Source organism: Chiloscyllium punctatum, chromosome 10, assembly GCF_047496795.1.
Source record: "Chiloscyllium punctatum isolate Juve2018m chromosome 10, sChiPun1.3, whole genome shotgun sequence".
In the NCBI taxonomy this organism is placed as follows: Eukaryota; Metazoa; Chordata; class Chondrichthyes; order Orectolobiformes; family Hemiscylliidae; genus Chiloscyllium; species Chiloscyllium punctatum.
In genome coordinates this window covers 23,553,684-23,572,880 of record NC_092748.1, presented here as the reverse complement: position 1 = coordinate 23,572,880, position 19,197 = coordinate 23,553,684, and the positions used below count along the sequence as shown (strand labels likewise).

Below are 19,197 nucleotides of genomic sequence, written 5' to 3'. Positions count from 1 at the left end.
TATCTGTAATGCTAGGGACCACTGGAGGAGGCCGAGATAGATCATCCACTCGGCACTTAAGGTGCAAAGATTGCTGCAAAAGCTTCAGCCTTTTCAATTGCACTGTTGTGCTGTGTAAATCGTCATTGGGGATGGGGATATTTGTGGAGCCTCTTCCTCCTCCAGTGAGTTGTTTAATTGTCCACCCACCATTCACAACTGGATGTGACAGGACTACAGAGCTTAGATCTGATCCATTGGTTTTGAGGTCGCTTAGCTCTGTCGATCACTTGCTGCTTATGCTGTTTGGCATGCAAATGATCTTGTTTCATACCTTCACTAGGTTGACACCTTATTTTTGGGTATGCCGGCACTGCTCCTGATATGCCTTCCTGCACTCTCCATTGAACCAGGGTTAATCCCCAGGACAAAGTGAGGACTGCAGATGCTGGAGATCAGAGCTGAAAATGTGTTGCTGGAAAAGCGCAGCAGGTCAGTCTCCAAGGAACAGGAGAATCAACGTTTCGGGCATAAGCCCTTCTTCCTGAAGAAGGGCTTATGCCCGAAACATCAATTAATCCCCAGGCTTGATGGTAATGGTTGAGTGGAAGATATGCCAGGCCATGAGATTATAGATTATGCTGGAGTCCAATTCTGCTATAGTTGATGGCCTACAGCACCTCATGGATGCCCAGTCTTGAGTTGCTAGATCTGTTTGAAGTCTGTCTATTTAGCATGGTGATGACAACATGATGGAAGTTATTCTCAATGTGAAGCAGGACTTCATCTCCATAAGGACTGTGCAATGGTCACTCTTACCGGTACGGTCATGGACAGATGTGACTGTAGCTAGCAGATTGGTAAGGATGAGGTCAAGTATGTTTTTTCCTCTAGTTCCCTCACCACCTACCATAGATCCAGTCTAGCAGCTATGTTCTTTAACACCTGACCAGCTCGAGCAGTGATACTGCTGCCAAGCCACTCTTAGTGGTGGACATTGAAGGCATACGGTGTGTGTATTAGCTTTTATTGGTAGAGGGATTGAGTTTTGGAGCCACAAAGTCATGTTGCAGCCATACAAAACTCTAGTGTAGCTGCATTTGGAGTATTGCGTACAGTTCTGATCACCACATTATAGGAATGGTGTGGAAACTTTGGAAAGGGTTCAGAGGCGATTTACTATGATGTTGCCTGATATGGAGAGAAAGTCTTATGAGGAAAGGCTGAGGGACTTGAGGCTGTTTTTGGATTAGTGGTGCTGGAAGAGCACAAAGATGCTCTCCAACGCATCTCGTCTACATCCCGCACCTCCGCCCTCAGACTCCAACCCTCCAACCGTAACAAGGACAACGCCCCTGGTGCTCACCTTCCACCCTACAAACCTTCGCATAAACCAAATCATCCGCCGACATTTCCGCCACCTCCAAACAGACCCCACCACCAAGGATATATTTCCCTCCCCACCCCTTTCCGCCTTCCGCAAAGACCGTTCTCTCCGCGACTACCTGGTCAGGTCCACGCCCCCAAACAACCCACCCTCCAATCCTGGCACTTTCCCCTGCCACCGCAGGAACTGTAAAACCTGCGCCCACACCTCCTCCCTCACCTCTATCCAGGGCCCTAAAGGAGCCTTCCACATCCATCAAAGTTTTACTTACACATCCACTAATATCATTTATTGTATCCGTTGCTCCCGATATGGTCTCCTCTACATTGGGGAGACTGGGCGCCTCCTAGCAGAGCGCTTTAGGGAACATCTCCGGGACACCCGCACCAATCAACCACACCGCCCAGTGGCCCAACATTTTAACTCCCCCTCCCACTCTGCCGAGGACATGAAGGTCCTGGGCCTCCTTCACCGCCGCTCCCTCACCACCAGACACCTGGAGGAAGAACGCCTCATCTTCTGCCTCGGAACACTTCAACCCCAGGGCATCAATGTGGACTTCAACGGTTTCCTCATTTCCCCTTCCCCCACCTCACCCTAGTTCTCAACTTCCAGCTCAGTAACTGTCCCCATAACTTGTCCAGACTTGTCCTACCTGCCTATCTTCTTTTCCACCTATCCACTCCACCCTCTCCTCCTTGACCTATCACCTTCATCCCCTCCCCCACTCACCCATTGTACTCTATGCTACTCTCTCCCCACCCCCACCCTCCTCTAGCTTATCTCTTCACGCTTCAGGCTCACTGCCTTTATTCCTGATGAAGGGCTTTTGCCCGAAACGTCGATTTCGAAGCTACTTTGATGCTGCCTGAACTGCTGTGCTCTTCCCGCACCACTAATCCAGAATCTGGTTTCCAGCATCTGCAGTCATTGTTTTTACCTTGAGGCTGTTTTTGCCTGGTATGGAGGGAAAGTCTTCGGTGGAAAGGCTGAGAGACCTGAGAGAGAAGAAGATTGAGAGGTGACTTAATTGAGACATATAAGATAATCAGAGGGTTAGATAGGGTGGATAGTGAGAGCCTTTTCCCTCAGATGATGACAGCTAGCACCAGGGGTTACAGCTTTAAAATGAGGGTTAAAAATCACACAACACCAGGTTATAGTCCAACAGGTTTAATTGGAAGCACACTAGCTTTCGGAGCGACGCTCCTTCATCAGGTGATTGTGGAGGACTCTATCATAACACAGAATTTATAGCAAAAATTTACAGTGTGATGTAACTGAAATTATACATTGAAGAATTGATTGTCTGTTAAGCCTTTCATCTGTTAGAATACAGTGATAGTTTCACTTCTTTCATGTGTAAATCACAAAACCCTTTTTTTTAAAAATTGCATTCTCGGGTTAACTGTTAACAATGGTTAACAGCTATCACCATTGTTAACAGCTAACCCGAGAATGCAACTTTTAAAAAAAGGGTTTTGTGATTTACACATGAAAGAAGTGAAACTATCACTGTATTCTAACAGATGAAAGGCTTAACAGACAATCAGTTCTTCAATGTATAATTTCAGTTACATCACACTGCAAATCTTTGCTATAAATTCTGCGTTAAGATCGAGCCCTCCACAATCCCCTGATGAAGGAGCGTCGCTCCGAAAGCTAGTGTGCTTCCAATTAAACCTGTTGGACTATAACCTGGTGTTGTGTGATTTTTAACTTTGTACACCCCAGTCCAACACCGGCATCTCCAAATTAAAATGAGGGGTGATTGATATAGGACAGATGTCAGAGGTAGCTTCTTTACTCAGAGTAGTAGGAGTGGAACACCCTGCCAGCAACAGTCATGGATTCACCAACTTTAAGGGCATTTAAATGGTCATTGGATAAACATATGGGTGAAAATGGAATAGACTTCAGATTGGTTCCACAAGTCGGCGCAACATCAAGAGTCAAAGAGCCTGTACTGCGCTGGAATGTTCTATGTATTCTATGTTCTAAATCCCCTACCCAGACTATATATTGTGCTCTTGCCATCCTCAGTGCTTCCTCTAAATGTTGTTCAACATGGAGGAGTACTGATTCATCAGCTGAGGGAAGACAGTACGTGGTAATCAGCAGGAGGTTTCCTTACCTGTGTTTAACCTGAAACTCTGAGACTTCATGAGGTCTGGTGTCAACGTTGAGGATTCCCAGGGTAACTCCCTCCTGACTGTATACCACAGCCACCACCTCTGCTAGATCTGTCCTGCTGGTAGGCCAGGACATATCCAGGGACGTGATGCTGGTGTCTGGAACATTGTACGGCATGATTCTGTAAGAATGACTATGTCAGGCTGTTGCTTGACTGATCTGTGAAGCAACTATCCCAATTTTGGCACTCACCCCCAAATGTTAGTAAGGAGAACATGGCAGAGTTGACACGGCTGTTTCTCCCATTGTCTTTTCCAGTCCTAGGTAAATGGCCAGTGATCCATCTGGTTTCATTTCTTTGAGATTTTGTAACGATTGGTACAACTGAATGGTTTGCTAGGTCATTTCAGAGGGCAGTTGAGAGTCAACTGATTCAAACCTGGGTCCCGGAACATTATCTGAGTTGCTGGATTAATAGTCTAGTGATAGTACCATTAGACAATCACCTCCTCCATCATTACACATCACATGCAAAATTGCCTGTTCCCAAGCGGGCATTACCACAAGCTGCTCCAAAAACCATCTTGTGAACGTTCTACAAATTCTTTTTCTTGAGATCTGCTATCAACCTGTTCAAGTTATTCTAATAGTGGTTATTCTAATAGTGCTGTTAGTACCTCCTTATTACCCCACAACTCCCGTCATGGTCATTTTCCTTTGCTGTTCCTCAACTCTGCTAACAAGAGTTCTACACCTTCTGAAATTTCATTTCTTATTAACAAAGCATCCCCACCCCCACTGCCCATCTGCCTGTCTTTTTGATTTGACATGGATATTTAGTTCCCAGGCCTGATCCCCTTGCAGCCATGTCTCTGTGACACAACAATATGACCCGCCAATATCAATCTATACTAAAAGCTTATTTACCATGTTTCCTATACTGTGCACTTAAGTACAACACCTCAGTCCTGCATTGATTCCCCCTCTTCTCATAGCTGTCTCCCCTTACCTGCTGTGCCTTAAGTTAGATTCCTGACCCTTTCCCTACTCTGTGTCCTATTACTCATTCTGGAAAATTCAATCTCTGCTGAAAATGTGTTGCTGGAAAAGCGCAGCATCCAAGGAACAGGAGAATCGACGTTTCGGGCATAAGCCCTTCTTCAGGAATGAGGAAAGTGTGTCCAGCAGGCAGGGTAAGGAGGAGGGACTTGGGGGAGGGGCGTTGGAAATGCGATAGGTGGCAGGAGGTCAAGGTGAGGGTGATAGGCTGGAATGGGGTGGGGCGGAGAGGTCAGGAAGAAGATTGCAGGTTAGGAAGGCGGTGCTGAGTTCGAGGGATTTGACTGAGACAAGGTGGGGGGAGGGGAAATGAGGAAACCGGAGAAATCTGAGTTCATTCCTTGTGGTTGGAGGGTTCCTAGGCAGAAGATTAGGCGGTCTTCCTCCAACCGTCGTGTTGCTATGGTCTGGCGATGGAGGAGTCCAAGGACCTGCATGTCCTTGGTGGAGTGGGAGGGGGAGTTGAAGTGTTGAGCTACGGGGTGGTTGGGTTGGTTGGTCCGCGTGTCCCAGAGGTGTTCTCTGAAACGTTCCGCAAGTAGGCGGCCTGTCTCCCCAATATAGAGGAGGCCACATCAGGTGCAGCGGATGCAATAAATGATGTGTGTGGAGGTGCCCAAAATCCACAAACCTGACTGCCCTGGCCGACCCATTGTCTCAGCCTGCTCCTGCCCCACCGAACTCATCTCTGCGTACCTCGACACGGTCCTGTCCCCCTTAGTCCAAGAACTCCCCACCTACGTTCGGGACACCACCCACGCCCTCCACCTCCTCCATGATTTTTGCTTCCCTGGTCCCCAACGTCTTATCTTCACCATGGACATCCAGTCCCTGTACACCTCCATCCTCCATCACGAAGGACTCAAAGCCCTCTGCTTCTTCCTTTCCTGCCGTACCAACCAGTACCCTTCCACTGACACCCTCCTTCGACTGACTGAACTGGTCCTCACCCTGAACAACTTCTCTTTCCAATCCTCCCACTTCCTCCAAACCAAAGGAGTAGCCATGGGCACCCGCATGGGCCCCAGCTATGCCTGCTTCTTCGTAGGATATGTGGAACAGTCCATCTTCCGCAGCTACACTGGCACCACCCCCCACCTTTTCCTCCACTACATCGATGACTGTATCGGCGCTGCCTTGTGCTCCCACGAGGAGGTTGAACAGTTCATCCACTTTACCAACACCTTCCACCCTGACCTCAAATTTACCTGGACCATCTCAGACTCCTCCCTCCCCTTCCTAGACCTTTCCATTTCTATCTCGGGCGACCGAATCAACACGGACATTTAGTATAAACCGACCGACTCCCACAGCTACCTAGACTACACCTCCTCCCACCCTGCCCACTGTAAAAACGCCATCCCATATTTCCCAATTCCTTTGTCTCCGCCGCATCTGCTCCCAGGAGGACCAGTTCCAATACCGTACAACCCAGATGGCCTCCTTCTTCAAAGACCGCAATTTCCCCCTTGACGTGATTGACGATGCCCTCCACCGCATCTCCTCCACTTCCTGGTCCTCCGCACTTGAGCCCCGCCCCTCCAACCACCACCAGGACAGAATCCCACTGGTCCTCACCTACCACCCCACCAACCTCCACATACAGCGTCATTTCCGCCACCTCCAAACAGACCCCACCACCAAGGATATATTTCCCTCCCCTCCTCTATCAGCGTTCCGAAAAGACCACTCTCTCCGTGACTCCCTCGTCAGGTCCACACCCCCCACCAACCCAATCTCCACTCCCGGCACCTTCCCCTGTAACCGCAAGAAATGCAAAACCTGCGCCCACACCTCCCCCCTTACTTCCCTCCAAGGCCCCAAGGGATCCTTCCATATCCGCCACGAATTCACCTGCACCTCCACACACACCATTTATTGCATTCGATGCACCTGATGTGGTCTCCTCTATATTGGGGAGACAGGCCGCCTACTTGCGGAACGTTTCAGAGAACACCTCTGGGACACCCGGACCAACCAACCCAACCACCCCGTAGCTCAACACTTCAACTCCCCCTCCCACTCCACCAAGGACATGCAGGTCCTTGGACTCCTCCATCGCCAGACCATAGCAACACGACGGTCGGAGGAAGAGCGCCTCATCTTCCGCCTAGAAATCCTTCAACCACAAGGGATGAACTCAGATTTCTCCAGTTTCCTCATTTCCCCTCCCTCCACCTTGTCTCAGTCAAATCCTTCGAACTCAGCACCGCCTTCCTAACCTGCAATCTTCTTCCTGACCTCTCCGCCCCCACCCCACTCCTGCCTATCACCCTCACCTTGACCTCCTTCCACCTATCGCATTTCCAATGACCCTCCCCCTAGTCCCTCCTCCCTACCTTTTATCTTAGCCTGCTGGACACACTTTCCTCATTCCTGAAGAAGGGCTTATGCCCGAAACGTCGATTCTCCTGCTCCTTGGATGCTGCCTGACCTGCTGCGCTTTTCCAGCAACACATTTTCAGCTCTGATCTCCAGCATCTGCAGTCCTCACTTTCTCCTCAATCTCTGCTGAGCCTCCACCCCGGAATATAGAGAATATAGTTTCACCGAAAACCAAATTATGATTCCTCTTCATAACCTCTAGTCATTATGGATATCGGTAACGTGCAATGACAGTACCTAAGCAAAATGAAACGCGTCAGAAGGAGTGCTGCAATGGCAAAGTGCAGAAGGAGGTTATTCGGCCCATGTGACCATGCTGATTCTCTGAAAGAGCTTTTAGTCAACTGCAACAGCCCTTCTCCAATCAGCCTAAGGAAATCTCTCCTAGTATGCAAATGTCTTTTGAAAACTGCCATTGAATCTGCATCCACTATCCTTTCAAGCATTACATTGCAGATCATTAGTTTTCTTGAAATCTCCAGTCATTCTTTTTCAAATTATCTTCAAGCCAAAAAGATAGGAGATTTTGAAAGTTGATTTTGTCTGAAATTAATGTAAGAGAAAGTGACAAAATATCGTACAGCTGATAATCAAAAGAATGAAGGGCTATGGGTGGGGTTCAGGGTATGAAGAAGGTAATACAACACTGGCATTTCAACCTCACTGCACTGTAGTCTGAATACACTTCATTTGATCAGAAGACATGTGCTGACAGATTAGATTCCCTACATTGTGGAAACAGGCTCTTCGGCCCAACAACCGACCCTCCGAAGAGTAACCCACCCAGACCCATTTCCCTCTGAATGATGCACCTAACACTCTGGGCAATTTAGCATGGCCAATTCACCTGACCTGCACATCTTTGGACTGTGGGAGGAAACCGGAGCACCCGGAGGAAACCCACGCAGACATGGGGAGAAGGTGAAAACTCCACACAAACAGTTGCCCAAGGCTGGAATCGAACCTGGGACCCTGGAGCTGTGAGGCAGCAGGGCTAACCACTGAGCCAGCGTGCCGCCCATATGCCAATAGGCATGTGTTTGGGCTGTGGATAATGCAAAGAAAAGAAATACTTGGAACTTGTGACTAAGCCTGGAAGTGTGCAGCAGGAGGTACGAGCAGTGAAAACAGGATGATACAGAAATAATGGTCCTGCCAGAAAGCAAAGGTTCACAGGGAGGATGTGTGCATTGGTGAAAGCAAGTTGTAGATGACAGGGATTGCAAAAGACACTTTATCAAACGTGAAGTAGGCAGGTCATTACTAATATGGATAATTATGTTGATGTATAGGTATAAGCAGGTCAGCTATGATGATCAGTCAGAAGTCTTACAGACCACCAGAAGTAACCCGAGTGCCAGAATGAAGGGACGAATAACGGTAAGGAATGTTTTTGATTATGACTTTACAGGACAGTGACAATGTGCTAAACCTGTTGGAGAGAGAAATTCCTTCTCTTTTTGTTGTATCATGTGAAAGCATTTCCTGTTCACAGCTTTAAAACTCCACTATCTGAACCTACCTTCAGGAGTGAGGTGCTGTTTTTAATTGGCCTGCAACGACTGCTTCTTACAAATTGTTCCTTTGTAATTGGTAAAATGTACTATTCTCTTGAACCCAACTTTCTTGAGTGTGTCTGCAGCATTTCGACTTTTGGGACAACTGCATGAGTAAACATATTTATTTATTTATTCACTTGTGAGATGTGGGCGTTGCTGGCTAGCTTATCATTCATTGTCCATCTCTAATTACCTAAAGAGGCAGTTAAGAGTTGACCACATTGTTGTGGGTCTGGAGTCACATATGGCCAGACCAGGTAAGGATGGCAAGTTTCCTTCCCTGAAGGATGTCAGTGAACCAGATGAGTTTTTAGTTTAAAAAAAAAGCAATAATTGTATAGTCACCATTAGGTTAGCTTTTAATCCCAGATTTTTATTGAATTCAAATTTAATCATCTGTCAGGGTGGGATTCAAACCCATTCCCCAAAAGAATAACTTGGGTTCTGGATTGCTAGACCAGTGATATTATCTCTATACTGCCACCACCCTAAACTCGGAAAAGCTTCTGTTGTTTAAAGTGACAGACATTTAACTTGGGCAAAGTTTGGGAATTGTTGAGAAACACAGACCTCTTTCTTTCCCGGTACAGGAAAAGGTACAAGGGTATCAGTGCTCCTCTAACCTGTTTTAACAATTGTTTTCTTTAAATGCATGTAATAGCATCTATTATCTTGCCAATTTCACATTTTTCTCCTCATGCTCTCTTTTGAAGCAATTGATCCTGTTCTCAAGGTGTCCTCTGTCCAAGCAGCCATTCCTAATGTATAAGCAAGGTCTGTCATGCTGTGGGAAACCATGATAACAGTCTGGAACTGTGGCTTATTATATTTGCTCCTCTTTAACTGTGGTATTGACACCAATTGTAACATTGAGCTGGTACTTGGGCTAAGACCAGGTCATGAAGGGACCTGCGACTTCCTGGTTTACCTATTACATTTACGAGTGATGCATTCAGTGTGGTGTCTCCATTCTTCATCTTCCATTTCTTTCTTCAGGAGCAACATATAGAGCGTGACCTATCAGATGAAGTAGCAGCGCGATTGTACCTGGATGAGGGAAATGCAACAGAATCTGTCAAAATGCCGCCCTCTCAGAATGTGAAGGAAAATCTAAACATCTTAAGTAAAGAACGAAGAGCAGATCTTCCCCATTTCACTGAGGTACAGTCAAGCTACATGTCTCAAAAGAACATGAAATAAGCAAGAAGAGGGATGGATGGAACAAATTTGGCTCAGAAGTGATACAAGTTAGGGAAGAATAAAGTAGTAAAATATGCAGTAACTGATAAAATTTGAACAGGGCAAAGAGATTTGGGGGTTCACATAAATGCTGAGGTTTCACAAAGCTGCATTTTGAAAAAAAACATGTAGACAGATTTATAAATGAAAATTTATGAAGGAAGAAGGGACGTTAGATCAATACAATGATATCTTGAATTTTCTGCTCATCTCTGGAAGCATTGAGGATGAAGGCTGGTGCCACATGCTAGTGAGGCTAGGAATAGAGATGGAGTGCAGATAAACACATAGCTGCAGGGCTGGTGAAGGAGGGGGTGCTTCAGATATGTGAATCATTGGGATACCTTCTGGAGAAGGTGGGACTTGTACAAGATGGACGGGTTGCACCTGAACTGGAAGGGCACTGGGTGAGAGGTTTGCTAGAGCTCTTCGGGATGGTTTAAACTAGATTGGCAGGGGGTGGGAACCTGAACTATGAATCAGATGATGAAGTAGGTAGTGAACAGCCAGACACTGTGTGCGAAGAGTCTAGGAGGCGAGATAGGCACTTGATAAGGCAAAGGTGCAGTGTGTTGGGTTGAAGTAGCAGGAATAAGGGTGACAAACTCCGAGCATGGATCAGTACTTGGAACTATGGTTTTGTGGCCATTAAGGAGACTTGGATATCACAGGGGCAGGAATGGTTGTTGGATGTTCCACAGTTTAGATATTTCAAAAGGAATGGGGGGAAAGATAAAAGAGGTGGAGGACTGGCATTACTGATCAGGGGTAGTATCACAGCTGCAGAAAGGTAGATCATCGAGAAGGGTTTGTCCACAGAGTCACCATGGGCAGATTTTGCAGAAGTAACAGGGTTAATGTCATGGGTGACTTTAACTTGCCTAAGATTGATTGGAACCTATTTAGTTCAAATAGTTTGGATCGAACAGTTTTTGTTAGGTGTGTCCTGGAAGGGTTCCTGATGCAATATGCAGGTAGGTTGACTCGAGGGGAGGCTATATTGCATTTGGTGCTTGACAATGAACCATTCCAGGTGTCAGATCTCTTGGTGAGAGAGCATTTTGGTGATAGTGAGTTACTATACTCATGGAGAGGGGTAGGAGCAGATGGTGTGGGAAAGTATGTAATTGGGGGAGGGGGGTTACAATGCTATTAGGCAGGAACTGGGACACCAAAATTGGAAACAGATATTCTCAGGGAAATGCACGACAGAAATGTAGAGATTGTTTAGGAAGCACCTGCTGATGGTGCTGGACAGGTTTATCCCACTGAGACCAGGAAGGGATGGTGGGTTGAAAGAAACTTGGGTGACAAAGGATGAGGAACATCTAGTCAAGAGGAAGAAGGAAGCTTACTTAAGTTTGAGGCGGCAAGGATTAGACAGGACTTTAGAGGGTTAAAAGGTAGCCAGGAAGGAACTGAAGAATGGACTTAGGAGAGCTGGAAGGGGGCATGTAAAGCTTCAGCAGGTAGGATTAAGCAAGGCCCCAAGGTGTTCTACATTTAATGTAAGGACCAAGAGGATAGCCGAAGTGAGGGTAAGGCTGATCAGGGATAGAGGAAGGAACTTGTGCCTGGAGTTGGAGGAAGTAGGGGAGGACTTTAATGAAGACTTTGCTTCAGTGTTCATTACTGAGAGGGACCTTAACGTTTCTGAGGACAGTGTGAAACAGGCTGATATGTTGATGTTTGATGTTAGGAAGGAGGATCTTCTGAAAATTTTGAAAGACATAGGATAGATAAATCCCCTGGGCCGGACAGGTTATACCTTGGGTTACTACAGGAAGTTAGGGAAGAGATTGCTATGCCTTTGGCGGTGATCTTTGCGTCCTCACTGTCCAGTGGTGAAGGACCAGATGATTGGAGGGTGGCAAATGTTATTCCCTTGTTCAAGAAAGGGAATAGGGGTGATCCTGGGAATTATAAACCAGTTAGTCTTATGTCAGTGTGGGTAAAGTATTGAAGAGGATTCTGAGAGACAGGATTTATGATTATTTGGAAAGGCATAGCTTGATTAGAGATGGTTTTGTGAGGGGCAGGTCATGCCTCACAAAGCTTATTAAATTCTTTGAGGATGTGACAAAACACATTGATGAAGGTAGAGCAGTGAATGTGGTGTATATGGATTTTAGTAAGACGTTTGTTAGAGTTCCCATGGTAGGCTCATTCAGAAAGTAAGCGGGCATGGGATAGAGGGAAATTTGGCTGTCTGGATACAGAATTGGCTGTCCCATAGAAGACAAAGGGTGGTAGTGGGTGGAAAGTGGAACTTGGTAACCAGTGGTGTTCCGCATGGATCTGTTCTGGGACCTCTGCTATTTGTGATTTTTATAAATGACTTGAATGAATAAGTGTAAGGTTGGGTTACTAAGTTTGCCAATTACACCAAGGTTGGTGGGGTTGTGGATAGTGTGGAGGGCTGTTGTAGGTTGCAACAGGACATTGACAGGATGCAGAACTGGGCTGAGAAGTGGCACATGGCGTGCAACCTGGAAAAGTGTGAAGTCATCCACTTTGGAAGGTCAAATTTGAATGCAGGATTCTCGGCTGTGTGGAGGAACAGAGGGATCTTGGTATACATGTCCGTCGATCCCTAAAGTTGCCACCCAAATTGATAGGTTGTTAAAAAAGCATATGGTGTGTTGGCTTTCGTTAACAGGGAAATTGAGTTTAAGAGTCGTGAGGTTATGCTCTATAAAGCCCTGGTTAGACGACACTGGGAATATTGTGTTCAATTCTGGTCATGTCATTATAGGAAAGATGTGGAAGCTTTAGAGAGAGTGCAGAGGAGATTTATGAGGATGTTGCCTGGACTGGAGGACATGTCTTATGAAGAAAGGTTGAGAGAGCTAAGGCTTTTCTCATTAAAGCGAAGAAGGATTAGAGATGCCTTGATAGATGTACAAGATATTGAGAGGCATCGGTAGAGTAGATAGCAAGAGACTTGTTCCCAGGGCAGAAATGTGTATCACAGGGATCCTAATTTTAAAGTAATTGGAGGAAGTTTTAGGAGGGATGTCAGAGGTAGATTCCTTACACAGAGAGTGGTGGGTGTGACTCTACTACCAGCTGTGGGAGTAGAGTCAGATACATTAGGGACATTTAAGTGACTCTTGGATTGCACATGGAAGATAGGACAATGAAGGGTATGTAGGTTAGTTTGATCTTAGAGTAAGATAAAAGGCCAGCACAACGTTGAGCCTGTACTGTGCTGTACTTTTCTATGTTCATTCAATAAGGAGGCTGCAATCATGGAGAAGAAACAAAAAAATGATAAGTGATTTGAATTAGAAAGTAGTAAAACTGTATGGCCCTTTTCATTAAAACAAGCCAGATTCAGACAAGTTATAATACAATAGGGGTTTTGAAAAATTAAACCGGAAAAAAATATAACAGTTATTCATGTCCTGTTGAGGTAGAGTTTTGCCCCTGTGTATATGATATGAGCTTTAAAGTGATGTGCAAACAAAGCAGGTGTATTGTGAGATTTATTTTTCACAGATCAACAAGTTAAGGTATAGAATGCACCACCTGGGAATTTGGAGGAGACAGGTTCAATTGAGGCATGGGATGACTATTTGGATTGAAATGGTGTGTAGGGTTATGGGGAAAAGGGAGGAGATTAGCGTTAGGTGAGAGCACGAAGGGCCAAATGGCATTCTTCTTCGCTGTAACAATTCTGTGGTTCTGTGGGAGCTATATTCTCGCCAATCCTGGCAGTATCCTTACGCCTGCTGCACCCTCCCATTAGCCTTGTTATAACGCTTGCTTATGTTTGCATGTATGTTCTTCACAGCTGCTGAGTGACTTGCTGTTTACTTGTAGCAGTTGCAATGTTTAATTCTTTTTTGTTCCCTTGATAACTTATGATCTTCCATTGCAGAGAATGGTAGAGGAGGTAAGAAAGGCACTTGACCCTGGAGAACCCGATGAAGTACTTAGCACTGGGTTTAAACTGAGAATAACACGAAGGGACATTGGCACTTTACGTAATTACAGCTGGCTAAATGATGAGGTACAGTTGCCTTTTACATGTTTTATTTTCATATATTTTCTGCTCTCATTGATCTTCCCCACCCCACCATTTTTCTCCCACCTCCCAGAAGTTCCTAATCTTGCAAGTGTAAATTCTCACCTGCCTTCTGGTCCCTTACACAAGAGGCTGTTCATTATTATTGTCCAAATGGTATACTGCCAGCAGACTGCTCTGTATGCCTAGTCTTGGTTGACTTGTATTGTCACTTAGACTGGATTCCTGGGCTACCAGAACCTGCTTCTCTTGCAGTTTTTCATAGATTTCTCTTGACTCAGCACATGCTTTAACTGTTCACTCATAAGATGCTGTTCATTGGCAATTTTCAATACTATTTTTGGTGGAGTGTTCCCACTTTTAACAGGAGCAAAGACAAAGAGGACATAGATTTTGTGGAGTTGAAATGCCCATCAGCCATGACTGAATGGCGGAGTGGACTCGATGGGCCGAATGGCCTTACTTCCACTCCTATGTCTTATGGTCTTATAGATTTAAAGTGCAAAAGCAGCAACGGTAAAGTGAGGAAAAATCTTTTCACTCAGGAAGTAGCTACTGTATTGAAATAGCTCCATGGGGTCTGGTATCTTGTCACCAAGTCACCTTATAATTTGCAGGTGCACAGTATGTGGACTGACCAGCTGGCTCAGAGCCAGTCCTGAGAATGAGGAGAATCCCTGAATCTCCTGCTTATATCTATCAGCCAAGACTCCCTGATCAGGGCTGTTAACTTGGAGCCAGAGAGCTTATACTCATTCCAATTGCTATATTCCACCCCTACGCACCCCCCCACCAATCATAAGCTCCAGGGATGTAGGCCTATTCTTTTCCTTGTTGCTTCTCCTAGGGCGTTTTTGGTCTGGGTCTGGTTCCTCCATATACTGGATTAGTGGTGCTGGAAGAGCACAGCAGTTCAGGCAGCATCCAACGAGCAGCAAAATCAACGTTTCGGGCAAAAGCCCTTCATCAGGAAGGGCTTTTGCCTGAAACGTTGATTTTGCTGCTCATTGGATGCTGCCTGAACTGCTGTGCTCTTCCAGCACCACTAATCCAGTATTTGGTTTTCAGCATCTGCAGTCATTGTTTTTATCTGGTTCCTCTAGTCTTGTTTGAGAGATAGTAACTTTCATGTGATCCACGTGTTTGTTCAGGACCACCTCAGCTACCCAAATTTTGAGTGTGATGGGATATGACCTTGCATCGACCTGACCTTGTACCCACCCAGGGCCATTACTGTGGTTGACACCAAACTTCATCTCGCGAAGTAAACCGTCTCTCTCACTTAGAGGAGTCTTGTGTCCAATTTTGGCGTCCATGATTTTTGTCCTTGTTGTCTCCCTTAGCACTGCCCCATCAACACAGCTATGTCGGCACCTAATCTTGCCAATATCTTCATTTTGGAAACCCCTGTCTTACCCTGATGGAGTTCATTCAGTCAGTATCTGGTGGCAGTCTTTAGTTGGGACAATTACACTTGCTCCTCATAAAAACATGCCACCTCTACGGTGATCTGTTCTCTCCAGATCCAGAAAGGTTTCACTCCTAGTTGTGATGGCCCTTTTATCACCCCCACCCACCCCATCACCACCAGCCATTTTAGTTTTGCCAGGATGTGATCTTTGTGTCCACAGTCAGTATTGTCAGCTGTGACCAGAAGGGTGTTCAGAAAGTTTAAAATCAGAACAGACTCTTCCAGGGGACACACCAGTGCCATTGGCCCCTGGACAGCGTTCTAACTTGTAATTGTACACACTCAGAATAAGGTCCCATTGCTGAATTCGACCAGAAACTATGGGCAGCATGGGCTTGTCATCTTTAAGTAGCCCTACTTGGGATTTGTGGTCCCATTACAATTACAAATTTATATCCATAAAGGTATTGGTGGAATTTTCTCACGCCAAACCTACCTTCTTATCTGAATGTATTTGCGTTCAGCATCAGCCAAAGTCCGGGCAGCATACGCTACTGATTGTTCCTCTTGGTCCAGGTCCTAAGTTCTTCCTATTGGTTTTCCCTTTTATTAGCACATCATCTTGATGAATGGAAACCTGGGGTAGACCTTATGACATGTTCTCCATCTGCTGGAAAAGGGCGCGGGCTGGTGCTACTCCAAATGGCAGTTTTTTATTTTGGTACAAACTGTATATTGGTATATTTCTGGGACTGTTCATCAAATCACAATTGCAGGTACGCATGGCTCATGTCTAGCTTTGTGAAAAACTGCCCACCTGCCAGTTTTGCGTATAAGTCCTCCATGCGAGGGATTAGGTATTTATCTCGCCGTGGCAAGCTGTTTACCATTTGCTTAAAATCCCCACAAAGGTGAACCAACCCAACAGGTTTCAATGTTGGTACGACTTCACTCAGGCAGGCATTTTCAAATTGAAAAATGTTGAGCCAATCATGGTGGGCGGCATGGTGGCTCAGTGGTTAGCACTACTGCCTCACTGCGCCAGAGACCTGGGTTCAATTCCTGCGTCAGGCGACTGTGTGGAGTTTGCACATTCTCCCCGCGTCTGCGTGGGTTTCCTCCGGGTGCTCCGGTTTCCTCCCACAGTCCAAAGATGGGCAGGTCAGGTGAATTGGCCATGCTAAATTGCCCGTAGTGTTAGGTGAAGGGGTAAATGTAGGGGTAGGTTGCACTTCGGCGGGTCGGTGTGGACTTGTTGGGACGAAGAGCCTGTTTCCACACTATAAGTAATCTAATCTATTTAAAAAAAAATTCATCATCCAAAATCAAGGAGAATCTTTCTCAACCAATTCTGCCCGAACATGTTACTACAAATCAGTGGTAACTGCACTAACTGCTTCTTGAAGGTTCTCAGTCATGCCAAGCTCTTGTGCAAACTTAAAGGTTAGAGTCTAGACAGAATCTTGTGAAAGAGTGATTCTTATATCATTGACGCAGCTGCACTGGTTTCGACCTCAATTAGAACCGGGTGATCGTTTAACCAAACATATATTTTTATTGGTTCTGATTTGGATGTTGCTAAGCAAGTTACCTGTTCCAAACCACATGTAGGTGGACTTTCCATGGTGTGCACTCTCCTGGATACCTGCCTAAGAGATAGATCTCTTAGTCAAGTCAAGCCTAGTATGACTCCTTTGCTGTCTGTAGTCTGCATTTCAGCAGCAACTACAGTGGCTTGCCAGCCCAGATCCTGAAGAACATTTTAGCCATTTGGCCAAGGCTTTGTTTTGGGGTTTTGCTCAGGATGTGTCCTGTGTGAAGCTGTGCAATTGCCGATGCTCATGTGGTGGTCCCAAGCTCAGTTGGACAGGTGAAGGGTGTCCACTTCCACTGGAATACCCTGTAGCTCACATGCTCCACTTGATACATTTTCTAATGACAAAGCCAGGTGTATTGCCTGTTTGAAGTCCAGTTGGGCTTCTACCAGTAGCCACTTTTGCATGATTACATCCTTGATCCTACATATTAAACGGTCTCTCGCCACCTCATTCAGGGTTAACCCAAAATCACGTGCCTTTGCCAGTCATCTTAACCTCGTCAAAAATTCTGATGCAGATTCCCCAGCTCTTGAACTGCCAAATAAAGCCTATAGTGTCTCAGAATTAGAAGAGGCTTGGGGTCATAATATTCCTTAACTAAATCCATCAATTCTTGAAGGGTTTTAGTATCTGGTGCTTCAGGGTAAGTTGGGCTCCTAATAACCAAAAGAAAACTGTCAGGAGAATTACTTGTTGTTTTTTATCTGCCCCAATGTCAGTCGCCTGGAATAAATAACACATTCTTTCCACATACTGGGTCCCGTCTTCGACGGCAGGATCGAATGAGTCAAGCTTTCCTTATAAAGGCCTGATGCCAGAAATGCTTACCCCCAACTCAAAGAAGACTGTTGTGAGCGAATTTCCTTCAGGAGCATACTGTTTTCTCTCGTCATTACTTTAATAACTCAATGGAGGCGGTATCACCTCACCAAGACACCCTTTATTTATGCATGCACAGTACATAGACTTTGACCAGCTAGTTCAGAGCCATTTCCGAGAGTGAAGACAATTTCTATGCATTACAGTGCTAGACTATCAGACGTAGGAGCAGAAGTAGTCCATTCAGAGTCTACTCTACCATTCAGTGAGATCATGGCTGATCTGATCATCCTGGATTCCACTTTTCTGCCTTTTCCCCGGAACCTTTCATTCCTTTACTATTTAAAATCTGTCTATCTCTGTCTTGAATATACTTATTGAGGGCCTCAATAGTCCTCTGTGGTAAAGAATTCCACAGGTCCACTAATCTCAGAAGAAATTCCTTCTTTTCTCTGATTTGAATGGGTGACCCCTTACTCTGAGATATGCTCTCTGGTCCTAGGCTTTCCTGGAAACAATCTGTCCATATCTGCCCTCTCAAGCCCTTGTTTGAATAAGATCTTCTCTCATGCTTCTAAACTCCAGCTAATGCAAAGCCAAAGTACTCAACCTCTTCTTATACCCAGGATCAACCTGGTGAACCTAGTCTGGAATGCCTCCAATGCCTGTATATCTTTGCTTAGATAAGGGGGCCAGAATTGTTCACAGTATTCTATGTGTGGTCTACCTAGTGCCTTGTATAGTTTTAGCATGACTTTCCTTGTTTTGATACTCCAATTTCCATGGAAATTAAGGCTAAAATTGCATTTGCCATCCCTCATACCTGCTGAACTTGAATGCTAGCATTTTGTCATTTATACACAAAGACTCACAATCCTTCTGTGTTGCAAATTTCTGTAAACGTCCTCCATGTAAATAATTTTCAGTTTCTCAATTCTACCCACGCTAGTACACAACCTCACATTTTCCCATGGTATATTCCATCTGCCAAGTTTTTCTCACTAATTTAACTTGCCTATATCCCTGTGTAGACTTTTCCTGTCATCCCTGCCACTTGCCTTCCCAGAAGACTTTAGAGTCATCTGTAAACTTGGTTGTTTATTCTTCATATAACTTCTCTCATCCAAGGCATTAAGATATGTTGCAAAGTAATTGTGGCCCAAGTACTTATCCCTATGACACTGGCTGCAGGTTTCATCTTCAAAATGTCCTCTTTATCCCAAGTCTTTGTCTTCTGTTAGATTGCCAGTCCTCTAGCCATGCAAATATGCTACCTCCCAACACCGTGGGTTCTCAAGTAGCCTAATGTACATTACCTTATTAGCCTTTTGGAAAGCTAAGTACATTACATGTAAAGGTATCCGTTACCCATCCTCCTTTGTACCTCGTTGAAGGATTCTAATAAATCTATGAGGCATGATTACCCTTACATGAAGCCATGCTGACTGTGCTTGATAATGTTATGTATTTCTAAATGCTATGCTATTACATCCTTTATAACTGGCTCTGACATATTCCCAATAACAAACAGTAAGCTAACAGGTCTCTAGTTAGTGTTGTTAGTGTCTTCTACCATGAATACTGATGCAAGATTCAAC

The 19,197-nt window shown here is 45.4% G+C and overlaps 1 protein-coding gene across 1 annotated transcript in view; it reads left to right on the top strand.

Moving 5' to 3' along the window:
* The window catches only part of senp2 (SUMO specific peptidase 2), a 118,636-nt gene that overhangs the window by 72,456 nt on the left and 26,983 nt on the right, over positions 1–19,197 (top strand). Inside the window, exons 10-12 of the mRNA XM_072578689.1 lie at positions 8,236–8,323; positions 9,499–9,663; positions 13,625–13,756. Coding sequence (XP_072434790.1) covers positions 8,236–8,323; positions 9,499–9,663; positions 13,625–13,756 — 385 coding nt within the window. The remainder of the gene's footprint in view (positions 1–8,235; positions 8,324–9,498; positions 9,664–13,624; positions 13,757–19,197) is intronic.